General features: G+C 35.9%; 1 protein-coding gene across 1 annotated transcript; it reads right to left on the reverse strand.

Annotated features, from left to right (window-relative positions):
• Nucleotides 1-17,024: 17,024 nt before the first annotated feature.
• LOC308413978 (vomeronasal type-1 receptor 4-like) lies at nt 17,025-17,945 on the reverse strand (the record flags this gene model as incomplete). Its single annotated transcript, XM_080909147.1, has 1 exon — nt 17,025-17,945. The coding sequence occupies one exon, from the start codon at nt 17,943-17,945 to the stop codon at nt 17,025-17,027; it is 921 nt and encodes a 306-aa protein (XP_080765273.1).
• Nucleotides 17,946-20,103: the final 2,158 nt, after the last annotated feature.

Below are 20,103 nucleotides of genomic sequence, written 5' to 3' on the forward strand. Positions count from 1 at the left end.
TTGTGCTCCTTCTGGAAGGTTTGCACAAAGAATGCATATAAGGACATCGTGCCTTTTGGCTCCTAAGAATATCCTTTGCCCATGTTTAGATGATTTTCCTCCACAAAGCACAGTTGTCCAGTGCCCATTCAGATCTTGCTTGCCCTGGCACGCTCTCTGTGGAGCTCCATGTACTACAATATCTTTGAGAGTAGGAGCCAGACAGAGTCTTCTCATTCTCTCTGCTCTGTAACATTCTAAGTTTTTAAGTTTCATCAGATCCCATTTGTTAATTGTTGACCTTAGAGACTGAGACGTTGGAGTTGGTTTTAGTTTTGTTTTCAGAAAATTTCCCCCTGTGCTAATGATTTCAAGCTTTATTCCAATGGATTCACATATTAATTCATTATATCTGATTTTATGTTAAGGTCCTTGATACACATCAAATTGAGCTTTGGCCATGATGATAAATATAGAAATATTTTAATTTTTATACATACAGATCAACAGTAAGACCAACATCATATATAGAAGATGCTTTTTTACTACTTTATAAACAGTGACTTCTTGTAAAATATCTAAGTGTCGAAATTGTGTGTGTTTATTTCTGTATCTTAAATTATATTCCACTTATTAACCTGTATGTATATCTCCGTAACAATAACAAAAAGTTTTTTTGTTACTATTGCTCCGTATGTAATATAGCTTGGGTTTAGAAATTTTTTTTTCATTTCATATTCAATTTATTTCATTTTATTATTTTTTTCTCTAGAATTGATTTTTATTTATTCTTTTTACAACTTTATTTTAAAGAACAAAGATAAATGTACAGATTTTAAGCATTTTTTGCATAAAAGTATATAATACAGTTTTGTCAATACTTGTTTTTTTTTTAAGGTTTGATAGTGTGATCAAGATCCCACCAGTTACAATGAGCAAAAAGTACATGTAAAACAAGATGCAACCTGGATATAGTAAAAGTTTTCTTGGTGTGTAAAGATTTTTTTTTTTTAACAATGAGCAGACAGTACATGTAATACAGGGTACAACCTGGAAATTGTCAATGTGTTCTTGGTGGGTAAGGATAGAGCATGACTATTTTTTGTTTGGTTTTCTTTTTTTCTTGGATTCATAAAGTCTGTGAGTTGTTTCTGGGGCAGTGCGAGCTTCTGGGGTTAGCTTTCCACTATCAGTGACTGCATATTATGTCTGTTCTTTGGTGACTGGGTTATCTCACTCAGGATGATATTTTCTAGATGCAGCCATTTTCTTAAGAATTTGGTTAAGTCATTGTTTCTGGTGGCTGAGTAGTATTCCATTGTGTAAATGTACCACAATTTTTGTATCCATTCATCTTCTGAAAAACATCTGGGTTATTTCCAGCTTTTGGCTATTATAAATAGAGATGCTATGAACATTGTGGTGCATATATCTTTGCTGTGTATTAAAGTGTCTCTGGGGTATATGCCCAGATGTGGAATAGCTGGGTCTTCAGGTAGTACTATGTCCAATTTTCTGAGGTATCACCAGACTGATTTCCACAGTGGTTGTATTAGTTTGCAACCTCACTAACAGTGGAGAAGTGTTCCTCTTTCTCCACAACCTTGCCAGCATCTGTTGTCATCTGAGTTTTGGATCTTGGCAAATCTGACTGGTGTGAGGTGAAATCTCAGGGTTGTTTTGATTTGCATTTCTCTGGTAGCTAAGGATGTCGAGCACTTCCTCAGATGTTTCTCAGCCATTTGATATTCCTCAGCTTAGAATGTTTTGTTTAGCTCTGTACCCCATTTTTAATAGGGTTGTTTGATTCTCTAGCTTTTTGAGTTCTTTGTATACCTTGGATATTAGGCCTCTATCTGATGTGGAGTTGGTAAAGATCTTTTCTCATTCTGTTGGCTGCCATTTTGGTTTCTTATCCTTACAGAAACTTTGCAATCTCATTAAGTCCCATTTGTTAATCTTTGACCTTAGAGCTTGAGCCATTGGTGTGTTGTTCAGAAAATTTTCTCCTGTACCTATGTGTTCTAAGGTTTTCCTACTTTATCATCTAATAGTTTCAGTGTATCTGGTTTAATGTGGAGATCTTTGATCCACTTACACTTGAACTTTGTACAAGGAGATAAGAAAGGGTCTATTTTCATTCTTTTGCATGTTGAGTGCCAGTTGGACCAGCACCATTTGTTGAATAGGCTGTCCTTTTTCCATTGAATGTTTACAGCTGCTTTGTCAAAAATCAGGTGACCATATATGTGAGGGCTCATTTCTGGATCTTCTATTCAATTCCATTGATCAACATGCCTATTTCTGTACCAGTACAATGCAGTTTTTAGCTCAATTGCCATGTAATATAGTTTGAGGTCAGGGATAGTGATTACCACAGATGTTTTCTTGTTGTTGAAGATGGATTTTTCTATTTTAGGTCTTTTGTTATTCCATATGAAATTGCACATTGATTTTTCCAATTCAATGAAGTACTGGGTTGGAATTTTGATAGGGATTGCATTGAATCTGTAGGTTGCATTTGGTAGGATGGCCATTTTTAAAATGTTGATCTTTCCAATCCATGAGCATGGGAGATCTTTCCATTTTCTGAGATCATCCTCAATTTCCTTCCTTAGAGGTTTGAAGTTCTTGTGTTACAGGTCCTTCACTTGCTTAGTTGGCGTCACACCAATGTATTTCATAGTTTTTGAGACTATTGTGAAGGGTACCTTTTCGGTAATTACTTTCTTTACATGTTTGTCCTTTGAGTATAGGAAGGCGACTGATTTGTTTGAGTTAATTTTGTATTCAGCTACTTTGCTGAACTTGTTTATCAGCTGTAGGTGTTCTCTGTTGTAATTTTTGGGGTCATTTATGTACACTATCATGTCATCGGCAAAGACTGATGTTTTTATCTCTTCCTTTCCAATTTGTATTTCCTTGATCTCTTTTTGCTGTCTAATTGCTCCAGCCAGGACTTCCAGTACTATGTTGAGTAGGTAGGGGGAGAGTGGCCAGCCTTGGCGAGTCCCTGATTTTAGTGGGATTGCTTCAAGTTTTCCACCGTTAAGTTTGATGTTGGCTGTCAGTGTTCTGTATATTGCTTTTATTATGTTTAGGTATAGACCTTGGATTCCTGTTCTTTCCAGGACTTTTAACATGAAGGGGTGTTGAATTTTGTCAAGTGCTTTCTCAGCATCTAGTGAGACCATCATGTGATTTTGTTCTTTGAGTTTTTTTTATATGGTGGATTACATTGATGGGATTCCTTATATTAAACCATCCCTGCATTCCGGGGATGAAGCCTACTTGGTCATGATGAATGATCGTTTTGATGTGTTCTTGGATTTGGTTTGCAAGGATTTTGTTGAGTATTTTTGCATCAATGTTAATAAGTGAGATTGGTCTGAAGTTCTCTTTCCTTGTAAGGTCTTCGTGTGGTTTAGGTACGAGGGTTATTGTAGCCTCAAAAAATGAATTAGGTAGTATTCTATCTGATTCTATCTTGTGGAATTGTTTGGAGAGTATTGATGTTATATCTGCAATAAATGTCTGATAAAATTCTACATTGAATCCATCTGGACCTGGGCTTATTTAGGTTGGGAGGTTCTGAGGACTTCTTCTTTTTCTTTAGGTGTTATGGGATTGTTTAGATGGTTTACATGATCCTGGTTTAACTTTAGGATCTTGAATCTGTCTTGGAATTCGTCCATTTCCTCCAGATTGTCCAATTTTGTGAAGTATAAGTTTTTGTAGTAGGATCTGATGATTTCTTGAATTTCCTCAGCTTCAGTTGTTATATCTCCACTTTATTTCTCTTTCTGTTAATTTTTATACTCTCTCTTTGTCCTCTAGTTACTCTGGCTAGGGGTTTATCAATCTTGTTGATTTTCTCAAAGAACCAACTCTTGGTTTTGTTGATTTTTTCAATGGTTCTATTTTTTCTATTTGGTCTATTTCTGCCTTAATTTTGATTATTTCTTGCCATCTACTCTTCTTGGGTATATCTTTCTGTTTGTTTCTTGGGTATATATTCCTTTTGTTCTAGGGCTTTTAGCTGTGCTGTCAGGTTGTTGATGTAAGCTCTCTCCAGTTTCTTTATGGAAGCACTTAGGGCTATGAGTTTTCCTCTCAGTACTGTTTTCATCGCATCCCATAGCTTTGGGTATGTTGTGTTTTCATTTTCGTTGAATTCTAGAAAATCCTTAATTTCTTTTATATTTCCTCTTTGACCCTGATATCGATTAATAGAGCCTTGTTCAGTTTCTATGTGTACGTGTGCTTTTTTTTTTGTCTTTGTTGTTGTTAAAGACCAGCTGTAGACCATGGTGATCTGAAAGGATGCATGGGAGTATTTCAATCTTCTTATATCGATTGAGGCTTGTTCTATGTCCAATTATGTGGTCAATTTTCGAGAAGGTGCAATGGGGTGATGAGAAGAAGGTGTATTCTTTTACTTTAGGATGATATGTTCTGTAGATATCTATTAATTCTAGTTGGTTCAAAGTCTCTGCTAGTTTTGCAGTGTCCTTGTTCAGTTTCTGTTTCCATGATCTGTCCATTGGCGACAATGGGGTGTTAAAGTCTCCCACTATTATTATGTGTGTTTAAATGTATTTTTTGAGCTTTAGTAGGGTTTCTTTTATGAATGTGGGTGCTTTTTTATTTGAAGCATATATGTTTAGGAATGAGAGTTCTTTCTGATAGATTTCTTCGGTAATGAGCAAAAAGTGTCCTTCCTTATCTTTTTTGATAACTTTTTGTTGGAAATTTACTTTATTCGATATTTAAATAGCCACACCCACTTGCTACTTGGAGCTGTTTGCTTGGCAGTTTTTTTCCCACCCTTTTACTCTGAGATAGTATCTGTCTTTGTCTCTGAGATGAGTTTGGTGTATGCAGCAAAAGGCTGGATTTTGTTTATGTATCCAGTCTTATAGCCTATATCTCTTTATTAGGAAGTTTAGTCCATTTATGTTAATAGATATCAAGGAATAGTGGTTTCTGTTTCTTGCTATTATTGCTTTTGTAGGTTGAGTTGTGTCTGTGTCTTTTTCTTCTTTTGGTTTTCTTGCTTAGGAATTTTCTGGTTTTTACTAGGATGTAGTTCCCCTCTTTGTATTGGGTTTTCCACCTATAATTTGTTGTAGTCCTGGGTTTGTGGTCAGATATTGTGTAAATTAAATTTTCTTGAAATATCTTCATCTCGTTATCTATGGTGATTGAAAGTTTTGCTGGGTATAGCAGCTTGGGCTGGCACTTGTGCTCTCTTAGGGTGTGCATGGTGTCTGTCCAGGCTCTTCTAGCTTTCATAGTCTCTGTTGAGAAATCAGGTGTGATTCTGATTGGTCTGCCTTTATATGTTACCTGACCTTTTTCCCTTACTGCTTTTAGTATTCTTTCTTTGCTTTGGGCACTTGGTGTTTTGACTATTATGTGTCGGTAGGTATTACTTTTTTGGTCCAACCTATTTGGAGTTCTGAAGGCTTCTTTTATGCTTGTGGTCATCTCATTCTTGAGGGTAGGGAAGTTTTCTTCTATGATTTTGTTGAAGATATTTACTGTGCCTCTTAGTTGATACTCTTCTCCCTCTTCTATTCCTATTAGCCTTAGGTTCGGTCTTCTTATTGTGTCCTGGTTTTCCTGGACATTTTGGGTTAGGAGCTTTTTGTTTTTTGCATCTTCTCTGGCTGTTTTGTCTATGTTTACAGTGTTGTCTTCTGCCCCTGAGATTCTCTCTTCCATCTTTTTTAGTTTATTGGAAATGCTTGCTTCTGTGACTCCTGATTTTTATTTTAGGTGTTCTACCTCTAGGGCTATCTCTTTTAGTGTTTTCTTTATTGTGTCAATTTCTGTTTTAAATTCCCTCTTCCATTCCTTCATCTCTTTGGTTCTGTTTTCCTCTAGTTCTTTGAGTTCTTTGAGTGTTTTTCTTGTTTCCTCTTTAAAAGCTTCTGATTCTTTTTGCTTTTCCTCCCGTTCTTGTTTAAGTATCTCTATCAGCGTCTTGAGGTTTGATTTCAGGTCTGTGTCTTCTTTTTCTGGACTGTTTGGCATTCCAATGTTTGCTGTTATGGGAGAGCTGGGTTCTGATATTGCCAGGTTGTCTTGGTTTCCTTGGGACATACTCTTTCGCTTTCTTCTTGCCATCTTGTTGTCAGTGATATGTTCTTGCCTTTCTCTTGTATCTGGTCTGTGTCCCTGGATCTCCACTGGTCCAGGTGTCAGATTGGCCGAGCTATGTTTTGGGCCCTGAATTCGCTGCCGGGTGGAAACAGAAGTTCCAAAGTTGTGTTCCTGGTTCTGGATCAGGCAGGGCTGAGGGTGCACTTATTATGTGCACTCCGCAGAGATCTCTCTGCTCCCTGGCTGCCCAGATCTCCTAGGAATTTTATTTCATGCACAAATTCTTTTATTGTTAAGAATTGTTTTGGCTATCTTTTTTTCCCCATATGAAGTTGAGTATATTTCCCCATATAGTCTTTTCATATTTGTAAAGAATTCTGATTTCAAATTGCTGACACTGAATTTGTAAATTTATTTTTGTATAGCAGACATTTTTCAATATTAATCCTACCAATCCTTAAACGTGAACCGGAGATCTTTTTTTTTCTCAGACATTTCTTGACATCTTTAATCAGAGCATTGAAGTTCTTGTTTATACAAACCTTTTAATTCTTTAGTTAGAGTTGCACAAAGATATTTCATATTATTTGTGACTATTGTGAAGACTGTTGTTTTCCTATTATCTTTCTGAACCCATTTATTATTTAAATAAAATATAATTTATATATACTGATTCACCTGGCTTAATTTTATATCCAGCCACTTTGCTGAAGGTGTTTAACAGCTGTAGAAGCTCTCTTATAGAATTTTTGGGGTCACATATGTATACTATCATATCATCTGAAAATAATAATAATTTAAATACTTATTTTCCAATTTGCATCCCCTTGATCTTCTTGTGTTGTTTTATTGCTCTAGCTAGAACTTGGAGTACTATTTGGGATAGATGGTGAGAGAATGAACAGTTTTTATTAGTTTTTAATTTGCTGTATATTGCTTTTGTTGTGTTTAAGTATGGGTCTTGAGTTCCTAATTTCTGTAGTACCTTTAACATGAAGAGTTGTATTTTGTCAAAAGAATTTTTAGCATCTAATGATCATGTGATTATTTTTCCTTCAAGTTTCGTTGTTGTTGTTGTTGTTTTATAGTGGATCATATCAGTGGATTTCCATATATTGAATTATCCCTGCATTCCCAGGGTGAAGCCTACTTAATCCTGTTGAATAATGATTTTAACCTGTTCTTGGATTCTGTTGCTAAGTTTTTAGGACAATGCATAGATATTATTAAGCAATATTGGTCTGAAGTTATCTTTCTATTTTTGGGGGGTCTTGTGTGGTTCAGGTATTAGAGTTCTTTGGAATCATTGAATAAATTATGTAATGTATATTCTGTTTTGATTTTATGAAAAAAACTCTGAGGTATATTGGTATTAGCTCTTTTTTGAAAGCCTTGTAAAGTTCTGAACTTAAACTATGTGGTCCGCAGCTTTTTATGTTTTGCAGAGGGTTTAATGACTGCTTTTATTTTTTTAGGTGTTATTGAACTGTTTATACAGTTCACTTGTTGCTAATTTAAATTTGATATAGAATATCTGTCTAGAAAAACATCTATCTTACCTAGATTTACAAGTTTTGTTGAGTATAGACTTTTATAGTAAGATATGCTGATGTTTTGAATTTCCCTCATTTCTGTTATGTATCTCTTTTCACTTCTTTTTATGTTAATTTGAATAATGTCTCTATGTCCTTTAGTGAGTTTGGCTAACAGATTATCTATTTTGTTGGTTTTCTCACAGAACAAGCTTTTGGTTTTGTTGAGTCTTTGTATTGTACTCTTTGTTTCTAATTGCTTGATTCCAGTTTGATTGAGTTTGATTATTTTCATGCCATATACCCTCTATTCCTCTTGGATGTGTTTGCTTCTTTTGGTTCTAGAGCTTCAGGTATGCTGTTCAGTTGCTAGTGTAGAAAGTCTTCAAATATGTCAGGAGAATACTTAGTTTTATGACCAAGTATTTCCCTTAGCACTACTTTCTATATGTCTTGTGAGTTGGTGTATTCTGTGTCTTGATTTTCATTGAATTCTAGAAAGTCTTCAATTTTTTTCTTTCCTGAGCAAGTTATCACTGAGTAGAGAGTTACTCAGTTTCCATGGGTATGTAGGTTTTCTGATGTTTTTGTTGTTATTAAAGTATAGCCTTAGTCCTTAGTGATCTGATAGAATGCATGGCATTAGTTCAGTCTTCTTGTATCTGTTGAGAATTGTTTGTGACATATGGTCAATTTTGGAGAAGTACCATGAGGTATTCTTTGATTTGGTATAAATAATTCTGTGTATATCTGTTAAATACATTTGCTTCAAAACTCCTATGAATTTTACTGTGTCTCTGTTTAAATTCTCTTTGAATGACCTGTCCATTGGTGAGAATGGTATTGTAAAAACCCACTATTTTTTGGTTAGGTTCAACGTGTGTTTTGAGTTTTAGTCAAAAATTTTTTTTGAATGTTGTTGCCAGTGTATCTGGGTCATAGCTGTTCAGAATTGAGACTTTACCTTGGTGGATCTTTTCTTTGATGATTATAAATTGTCTTTTCCCAATTTCAATTTCTATTTCTATTTCTATTAAAATTCTATTTTATTGAATACTAGAATGTCGATTCCAGCTTGTTTTTTTTTTTTTTATTCTTACATGCTTGGAAAACCTTTTCTATATTTTTCTCTGAGCTCTTGTCTGTCTTTGTCACCAAAGTATATTTATTGTATGTGGCAAAATTCTGAATATTGTGTGCATATTCAGTGTGTTATCCTATGCTTTTTATTGGTAGAATGATCCTATTGATATTGAGAGATACTGATGACAAATGTTTGTTTGTTTCTTTTATGTTTATTGTTGGAGATTATATGGTGTGTGTATGAATCTCTTCCTTTGTGTGTTGTGTAAGATGATTAATTTTTTGCTTTTGCTTTGGTGCAAATATTCTTTTTATATTAGAGATTTTCCTTCTAGAATTCTTTGTAGGGCTGAAATGGCGGCTAGAGAGTGTTTAATTATTTTTGTCATGGAATATCTTGGTTTCTTCATATTAGAGGATTGAGAGTTTTGCAAGATACCATAGCCTGAGATGGCATTTGTGCTTTCTTTGTATGTGCAAGACTCTGCCCAGCATCATCTGGTGTTCAGAGGTTCTGTTATGCATGACCTCATGCTGAAACTTCATAGTACATTCACTTGATCTCTTAATATATTTATATATGCTTCTGTCTCTTTTTTCCTTCGGTCTTCTAGTCTAGAACCAGAAGTCTTTCCCTATTCTGTACTGCTGGCAATTTGATTAATTGGGAATGTATTAACCAATCAGCGGTAAAGGGAAATAATCTTCACACATCATTGATACAGAAGATGATGCAATAGTCACAACAATTATTAATGTCTAAATTGAAACCTGCTTTCTGAGCAAAGCATTAGCTTCTGAATACAAAATGAATAAAATTTTTTCTATAATTTTAAATTTAAGTCCAGTAAAATGATATTTCTCTTCTATTAATAAATTCTATTCATGGGGTGCAGACAAGGCTTGGCCCATCTGCCACCTGGACCAGCAATGCCCAGAGATAAAGGCATGGTGAGAAGGGAATCCGAGTAGCCAGGGGGCAGAGAGATCTCTGCCTAGTGCACACGGAAAGCGCTCCCCTGCCCTGCCTGATCCAGAAACCAGGAACCCAGCATTGGGAACTCTGTTCTCACCTGGCGGGTTTGAAACACAGAACAGGGCTTGGACCATCTGCCACCTGGACATAATAGTCAAAACACCAAGTGCCCAAAGCAAAGAAAGAATACTAAAAGCAGTAAGGGAAAAAGGTCAGGTAACATATAAAGGCAGACCAATCAGAATCACACCTGATTTCTCAACAGAGACTATGAAAGCTACAAGAGCCTTGACAGACACCATACACACCCTAAGAGAGCACAAGTGCCAGCCCAAGCTGCTATACCCAGCAAAACTATCAATCACCATAGATGGAGAGATGAAGATATTTAAGACAAATCTAAATTTATACAATATCTGACCACAAACCCAACACTACAACGAATTATAGGTGGAAAACCAAATACAATGAGGGGATCTACATCCTACTAAAAACAAGAAAACTCCTAAGCAAGAAAACCAAAAGAGGAAAGAGCCACAAACAAAACTCAACCTACAAAAGTAATAATAGCAGGAAACAGCAACCACTATTCCTTAATATCTATTAACATAAATGGACTAAACTACCCAATAAGAAGACACAGGCTATCAGAATGGATACATAAACAAAATCCAGCATTTTGCTGCATACAGAAAACTCAGCTCAGAGACAAAGACAGAGAATATCTCAGAGTAAAACATTGTAAAAAAAGTCCAAGCAAACAGCCCCAATAAGCAAGCTGGAGTGGCTACTCTAATATTGAATAAAGTAAATTTCCAATGAAAAGTTGTCAAAAAAGATAAGGAAGGACACTTTATACTCATTACAGGGGAAATCTGTCAAGAGGAACTCTCAATCCTTAACATATGTGTTCCACATTCATAAAAGAAACCCTACTAAAACTAAAAAAATACATTTCACCCCACAAAATAATAGTGGGAGACTTTAATACCCCATTCTCACCAATGGACATATCGTGGAAACAGAAACTGAACAAGGACACTGTAAACCTAGCAGAGACTCTGAACCAACTGGATATCTACAGAACATATCATCCTAAAGTAAAAGAATACACCTTCTCAGCACCTCATGGTACCTTCTCGAAAATTGACCACATAATTGGACACAGAACGAACCTCAATGGATATAAGAAGATTGAAATACTCCCATGCATCTTCTCATCTCACCATGGTCTAAGGCTGGTCTTTAACAACAACAAAGACAACAAAAAGCACACATAAACATGGAAATTAACAATGCTCTGTTAAATGACAACAGAGTCAAAGAAGAAATAAAGAAAGAAATTAAAAATTTTTTAGAATTCAATGAAAACGAAAACACAACAAACACAAACTTATGGGATGCGATGAAAGCAGTACTGAGAGGAAATCTGATAGCTCTGAAAACTATTCCACAAGATAGAATCAGATGGAATACTACCTAAATCATTTTTTGAGGCTACAATAACTCTCATCCCTAAACCACACAAAGACCCGACACGGAAATAGTACTTAAGACCAATCTCACTTATGAACATTGATGTAAAAATACTCAACAAAATCTTTGCAAACCAAATCCAAGAACACATCAAAACTATCATACACCATGACCAAGTAGGCTTCATCTCTGTGATGCAGGGATGGTTTAATTTAAGGAAATAAATCAATGTAATCCACCAAATAAACAAACTCAAAGCACAAAATCACATGGTCATCTCACTAGATGCTGAGAAAGCATTTGACAAAATTCAACACCCCTTCATGTTAAAAGTACTAGAAAAAACATGAATCCAAAGTTCATAACTAAACATAATAAAAGCAATATACAGAACACTGACAGCCAACATCAAACTTAATGGTGGAAAACTTGAAGCAATCCCACTAAAATCAGGGACTCGCCAAGGCTGGCCACTCTCCCCCTACCTACTCAACATAGTACTGGAAGTCCTGGCTGGAGCAATTAGACAGCAAAGGTAAATCAAAGGAAAACAAATCGGACAGGAAGAAGTAAAAACATCACTATTTTCAGATGACATGATAGTGTACTTAAGTGACCCCACAAATTCCACCAGAGAATTCCTACAGCTGATAAACAAGTTCAGCAACATGGCTGAATATAAAATTAACTCAAACAAATCAGTATCTTTCCTATATTCAAAGGACAAACGTGGAGAAAGTAATTAGGGAAAAGGTACCCTTCACAATAGTCTCAAAAACTATGAAATACCTTGGTGTGACTCTAACGAAGCAAGTGAAGAACCTGTATGACAAGAACTTCAAACCTCTAAAGAAAGAAATTTAGGAAGGTCTCAGAAGATGGAAAGATTGCCCATGCTCATGGATTGAAAGGATCAACTTTTTAATGATGGCCATCCTACCAAAAGCAATTCACAGATTCAATGCAATTCCCATCAAAATTTCAACCCAATTTTTCATTGAGTTAGAAAGATCAATGTGCAATTTCATCTGTAATAACAAACGACCTAGAATAGTGAAATGCATCCTCAACAACAAGAAAACATCTGCGGGAATCACTATCCCTGACCTCAAGCTATATTACAAGGCAATTGTGATGAAAACTGCATGGTACTGGTACAGAAATAGGCACGTGGATCAATGGAATAGAATAGAAGATCCAGAAATGAGCCCTCACATATATGGTCACCTGATTTTTGACAAAGGAGCTGTAAACATTCAAAGGAAAAAGGACAGCCTATTCAACAAATGGTGTTGGTGCAACTGGCACTCAGCAAGCAGGAGAATGAAAATAGACCCTTTCTTATCTCCTTGTACAAAGTTCAAGTGCAAGTGGATCAAAGATCTCCAAATTAAACCAGGCACACTGAAATTATCAGAAGAGAATTTAGGGAAAAACCTTAGAACACATAGGCACAGGGGAAATTCTCCTGAACTGAATACCAATGGCTTGTACCCTAAGGTACAATGGCTCAAGCTCTAAGGTCAAAGATTAACAAATGGGACTTAATGAGATTGCAAAGTTTCTGTAAGGCTAATGACATTGTCAAGTAAACATTTAGCAGCCAACAGAATGGGAAAATATCTTTACCAACACCACATCAGATAGAGGTCTAATATCCAATGTATACAAAGTACTCATAAACTAGATACCAGAGAATCGAACAACCCTATTAAAAATGGGGTACAGAGCTAAACAAAACAGTCTCAATTTAGGAATATGGAATGGCTGAGAAACATCTAAGGAAGTGCTTAACATCCTTAGCCATCAGGGAAATGCAAATTAAAACAAAACTGAGATTCCACCTTACACCAGTCATATTGGCTAAGATCTAAAACTCAGATTGCAGCAGAGCTGGTGAGTTGTGGAGAAAGAGGACCACTTCTCCACTGTTGATGGTGTTGTAAACTGTACCACCACTTTGGAAATCAGTCTGGTGATTCCTCAGAAAATTAGTCATAGTACTACCTGAAGATCCAGCTATTCCACTTCCAGCAATATACCCCAGAGACACTCCAATATACAACAAAGATACAGGCACCACAATGTTCATTGCAGCTCTATTTATAATAGCCAGAAGCTGGAAAGAACCCACATGTCCTTCAGTAGATGAATGAATACAAAAATTGTGGTACATTTACACAATGGAGTACTACTCAGCTATCTGAAACAATGACTTAACAAAATTCTTAAGACAATGGTTGCATCTAGAGAATATCATCCTGAGTGAGATAACCCAGTCACAAAAGAACCGACATAATATGCAGTCACTGATAGTGGGATGCCAACCCCAGAGGCTCGGACTGACCTAGGAACAACTTACAGACTGTGTGAAGTTCAAGAAAAAAAAGAAAAAAAACATTATGATCAATCCTTACACACCAAGAAAACTTTGACTAATTCTGGGTTACATCCTGTTTTACATGTACTTTTTGCTCATTGTAACTAGTAAGACCTTAATGCAGAGTATCAAACCTTAAAAAAAAAAGCAAAAATAAGCCAAGCACTGACAAAAATGTATTTGTATACATTTATGCAAAAATGTTTAAAATTTTTTCTTTTATCTTTGTTTTTTATAAAAAGTAAAAAAATAAACTATATTCAATGAAGACAACTATGAAAACTTACTTACTAAAAAGTATGTTCACATGTTTGAGAGAGTCAGATTCCATGGACCTACGGCTACAAATAGTTATTAGCTTCCATATGGGTGCAGGATATTGAGCCTGGGTCCATTGGTTCATTAGACAGTGCTCTTAACCACTGAATCTATCCCTCCATATATTCATTTTTAAAAAATAATTTTGTTTCCCTTTTTTTCTTCTAAGACCAGTCTTTATGTTTCACATTTTCCCTTTCTTGTAATTCTAAAGACCTGTTATTTATTTAAGGATGCATTTTAATTATTAGGTTAAATAATACCAACATACAAAAAATCGTAACTGTTAATGCGTCACTTCCACTTAAATTCTTCCTTCCTTCCTTCCTTCCTTCCTTCCTTCCTTCCTTCCTTCCTTCCTTCTGTCCTTCCTTCCTTCCTTCCTTTCTTTCTTTTTCTTTCTTTCTTTCTTTCTTTCTTTCTTTCTTTCTTTCTTTCTTTCTTTCTTTCTTTCTCTCTTTCTTTCTGCTTTATCAGTAAAGCATACAGAATTTCATCATGTAGAGTCCACAAGACATATTTTATTAATTTCCATTACATTTGTTTTAATCCTTTTAATTTTATAAATTTTGAACCTGATTAAAGTTGTGTTGTGCTTGGTTATCATCTGTGTGTTCTGTGTCTTAGATCTCCTGCTGTGATTTGGCCACACATATCTTCTTGTGCACAAGGGGAGGCATTTCTGCTTTCTATGGGTTTGTGACTGGCATCATTACAGGGCTCACTTTTGTGGCATTCAACCTGCAGTGGTACGTCAATGAATTTTGACTCACCTAATTAGGAGGTGCCCCTCAACTCCCTCTTGAACCCCTGGGACTTTTTCCCATGTGGATTATGTATATGCTTCTCTGAGAAATTCAAAGGTATTGTGTCTGTTAGGAAAAATATGAAGAGACTGAAAGGATTTGCACTATGGAGGTGTGGCAAGGCATGGAGGCAAGGGGATGCCTCTGCAGAACCAATGTTGGGGATCCTTTCCCCCAGAGCGACTAGCTATTCAACAGTATAAAGTTCATTCAGGGAATGGAAAGAGGAGTTAAGAGGATAGTAGGAAGAGAGAGAGAAGAGAGAGAAGATGAGTAGAAAAGCAGAGGCCAGCCATGAGCTCTTGGAGATAGAGGGGTGAATGGAATGATGGAGAACGGGCAAGAGGGAGCAAGAGCAGGGGAGCAAAGAGCAGAAACAGGAGAGAGAAATAGATGGGGGGACAAGGGGGGAGGAGAATGCAAGCAGCCCCTTTTATAGTGTCAGGTAACTCAGGAAGAATATACTTAGCATTTGCCAGGTGACTGTGGGGTGGTCTTTACAAAATTCCAACAGTGTATACCAGATATGAGTTATGTATGTCACAGCAATTGGCAGGAGCTCAGCCTAACACTTCATATAGTTAGCAACGGGAGTATAGCTGAACTTCATCAGAGTCCCTGGCCAAAAGCAACATGCATGCCAAGTGTGGTTACACAACCCAAATAGACCTGATTCTGTGCATATCCCATTTACCTAACTCCAATTCACTGTGAAGAAATAAATATGACCAAAAGACTGTTTGTTGTATCTAGCTCCCCCTACATATTTGGAATAGATATATACCTTGTTCTTCATGTAGTTTCTCTAACTTTTGTTGCAGGGTTGTCTATGGCTATGTTGCCTTCCATTGGTTCTTCTTTCCCTAACTGAAATGCTTGACTGGGCTTTAGTAGGGAAGGGTGTGTTTAGTCCTTCCAGGACTAGAAATCCCAGGGTGTAAAGTTATGAGAGGGTGGGGTCTTTTTCTCTGAAGATAAGCAGAGGACATAATTGAGTAGTGAATTTGTAAGAGTGAAGTTGGAGGAGAGAAAGGAGGGTGCATTAAATAAAGAGGTAAAATGAATAAGTAAGTAAATTACTGAAAGAAAAAATGAAGTTCTCAACATTGCTTATTCTACCATTCTTCCTTGACTTTCACTGAAACTTATTCCATCACAGAGTTTTTTGGGCTCCAAGCTTGTTCTCTGTATCCACATTTTTTTTTACATCAACTATAAATATAATTACATGGGGGTCTTTTTAATGCCCTATTTTGCTCCCAGATATCAGTGAATTTTTATATCTGTTCTAGCTCATTCAGCTGCTGAATTAAGGGACAGCATACTGTTCTTATCAACAAGGTGCTGGCACTAAGCTGGACACTTTTTAAGATATCCTAACCTAACCAGACTAGACTGCTAATAGCCAGCTGGTTGCCTGGTTCTTTGCCATCTTGGTTTTGTCCTGGTTCACTGTAGTTTTTGTGTTTCCTTATCATTCATTTTCACCCCAACTTTATTTCAAATTCTCCTAGTCCACACAAACGGTCACTCTGCTCATTTTCTTCTTCCTCTGTCTCTTTTAATAGGATTCCAAAAATGGGTTTTTAAACCCTACCCTTTACTCTTCTACTGCCCATCTACTGGTTGATCATCAATATATTAACTGATAAGGAGTAATGGAAAGCAATTTTTACACAGAACAGATACAGGAAATATTCTAATGATCATGAGAATTCTAACACCTAGATTGCAAATATAGGTCTACTCACAAAAAAATCTGAATATGCGAAGTATAACAAAATATACATTATTTTATAGTTAAAATTACTGTGTGTGTGTGTGTGTGTGTGTGTGTGTGTGTGTGATTTGACTTGATGGTAAAGACTTGTGGTTATCATATATCATTATAAATATTACTGTGTACCTGTTGTAGATAGGTTCAATTGCAATTGACTATAGAGAACCCACTATGAGTTTGGGTGTTATTATTCCTTATGCTGATGTAGAGTCATAAAAATGGGTCCAAAATTCATATCTCAACTTTCTAAATGTAAACTAAACAATAGTGTATATGTCATGCTCCTCTCTTCGTGAACTGATCTTACATACCAGTTATATTTTACCACAGTAAACAGAAATGTCAGACTGTGGGGTAAAAGAAACCTTTCTTCTTTGAGGTGCCTTGTCAGGTAATTTATCCAAGGTACAAGAAAGTAAATAATGCATCTGTGAAAGCCCTGCCCTTCTAAGAATAAACTACTGATTATTCCATATAATGAAGGATTCTGTTATAAGTGACTAGTTGTTTTCAAATTACAGTATTAGCACTGTCAAAAAATACTTGACTGCGTAGATGACCAGGGTCATTTAGTACTTGAAGGAGTTTATCTCTTACCAAAGCAGAGTAAAAACAGGTTAACATTGGACTTCATATTGTTGATGAGAACAAAGGGGCAAACTACTGGAAAGCATATTTCTATCAATATAAATATATTTAGTGCCCATGGCACTGGATATTTGGAAAAGGCCCTAATGAGAGCCACAAAGTAAGGGAATGAATAAGAGATGACAAATATGCAGAGAAGGATGAGGATAATCTGTGTAGCTCTGTCTTCAGGTGAGGCTTTCAGAAAGTGTTGAGCACTGTGGATATTTTTGACTAGATGCTTGTGTCTGTAAAGGATACTCACCATAGAGACACTTGAGCAGGCCATGAGGCACAGACCCAAGACATCTGAGAAGCAAAGTAAGAAGATGTACAGCACAGTTCTCACATTGTCATAAGTAAACAATGAGCAGTATGCATAGCTCAAACTGTTAGTCACATTTTCCTTATCAGTGGGACCTGACACTCTTGCTGCAATCAAGATGTTTAGAAGCAAGTGAAAAAGCCAACTAACTGAGCAGGAGGGACCAATGCAATTGGTGGCTCTGTATTTCAGCTTTGTCCATCTGGAATTGCTAGATCTGATTGTGACTGCTTGGAAACAGCTCAATATACATATTGCATACAAGGACATCCCCCGTGTCATTCTTGAAATATACACTATTAATTTACATCCAATATCATCCAGAAAAATTTTAAATCCAAAATATGACATTGTCCGTGGAATACCTCTTAAGATGATAGTCAAGTAGTTGGCAATAGTCAAGTGCTCTATAATCAGATCTTTGGGCATTAAATGCTTTCCAGTAAACATCAAAATGATGTAATAAAATAATATTGAGGAATTGCCTAAGATTCCCATGGTAATCTGGAAGAAGAGAAAAATTCCCATGGCAAAGTTTTCAGAAGGCATTTTCATTCCTATTAAAAAAGTAAAATATATTATAGTCTAGAAACCTTGAATATAAATTAGGTGTGTGCATTACTACATAAAATTAGCATAAATATATATTTACTCACCATATTTTATTCATAGAATAGGAATTAAAATGGTTTATTTAGTATGTGGAGAAAAGAAATCCAGTATAGCCTAATGGGAAGAACAGGGATCACAAGGTTTAATGAGGATTGGAGACAGAAAACTCTGCCCTGAATTGAAAACAGCCACAACTTCCTCCAAGACCATTCAACTGCTCACTTCCTAAACTATACCAAAGTTTACTTTTTAAAATCTATTTCTGGATATTTTATGTTTTATTTTCTTTTGATCTGATCTTTCTTCTTAGTTTCCATCCTTCCCTTCATTCAGCAGAGCTGTTGAAAGAAATTCTTAATATAAATTTTAAGTATAATAAAATTAAGAGAGTCCCTTGGCACAAATATGAGATGTTTCTTGGAGCACAAGTGCGGCTTTCTCAAATTCTGCTTTCTATTATCTTTAGTTCTTACCACACTTACACTCTGACCACTCACCTCAGTGCAGGGTTACACCATTATGGTAGCTGCAGGCATGAGAAGTATCAAGCGAGACACTATCCCTCACTTAAGGGATCCGGATCTCCTGGTATTCTGTCCCAGAAGATTGGTCATTTTCCATTCAACTCTAGAAACAAGTGACATCATTCCCATAAGAATCTGAATTCACTTTTAAATAACTTTGTCTATAGTCACTGCCAGAAAATAAAAACAATGACAGGCAAATTGTGTGACCAACTCCAAGAAGTAATTATGAATCAGGATGAGAACTTTCCTTATAATCCTTCGAGCATAAAGTATATGTTAAATTGGGATACTGAGAAATAGGTCTTTATTAGTGAAAAAATTAAAAATCAAAAGTACAATCAATATGAGTGGCCTTAGCTTCTGAGGGCATTTCCCTATCACTCCACCTCTCAGATAGTTTCAACATCTGAAGACTGGTTTGTTTCAAAGACACTAAGGATAAGTGGCTACCTGAAAGGACTATTAAGGAATTAGAGAGGATGCTAAGTTTTATAATCTCACAGAATTGAAAGATAGCCTTATAGATTTCTAGCTCCTCTCAGCACTTCTCACCCAAGCCCCCTAAACTTCTATTTATCCTAATCTTTGCCTCCCCTCCCCAGGATCTCTTTGATATAAAATCAATGAATTTTATATATTTTTAAATAACTTTTGTAGGGTTCTTGATTCTTCTCAGGATCCTCCTTCTCCTGGTGCTTCTCATGGCACTTTGGTGTTTTGTTTGTTTAGTTTGTTTGTTTTTTGTTTGTTTGTTTCATTGTTTGTTTTATTTCCTTAGCTTTCTTTCCTCTGTCTCTTCTTCCTCTTGTTTGCTTCTATCTCCCTTCTCCATGGTCTGGTTAATTGTACTGGCCAGATCAGTGTACTAGTTTCTCTTGATTCCCTGGACTCTTCTCCCAGATGCTTCTAGATATTCTCACCTTCTCATATACAACAAAAACATTCTGGTCAATTCTATCTTAGTGTTGTCATGTCCACATTTTTTATTCTAAAAATACGTGTATTATGGGTTATAGGGGAAGGGAGAGCACATAGGTCTGTGTGCATCACCTTCCTGTCCTAAGGTTTTGAAAGAATCCATCATGTGTGTGTCACTGTTTGTTCACTATTATATTGTAGAGCACTCTAATGTAGATAAAATATTTTATGCACACTGGCTATAAAATTTTGTAAATTATTTTAATGTGAGCTATGATGAAGGAAGGTTTGCTTCAATTAAATCGCAATGCACAGAGGAATGCATTCCAAAGCAGCAGCTTCCTTGAAGTATCCTCATATATTGGGATCTATCTTTCTCAATGAAATTACAGAAGATTAAAAAGTGATTATAATTGTAGCAATTCATCTAGTACAAATATAAGATAGTTTTATGTTGTTCTATTTTTGTTAGCCTAAAGTTGACAATATTTAACATTGTTTTTAGCATATGTTTTGAACATTAACATAACTCTACTTTTTCATGTATGCTCCCACAACATGAACACTTCATATTTAGTTTTAGACTTAGTTTACCAGATGGTGACAATAAACCTCAGAGATGACAATTAACAGGCAAATAAAAGTTACATTTAAAA

The sequence above is a fragment of the Micromys minutus genome, assembly GCF_963924665.1.
Source record: "Micromys minutus genome assembly, chromosome: 32".
Classification (NCBI taxonomy): Eukaryota; Metazoa; Chordata; class Mammalia; order Rodentia; family Muridae; genus Micromys; species Micromys minutus.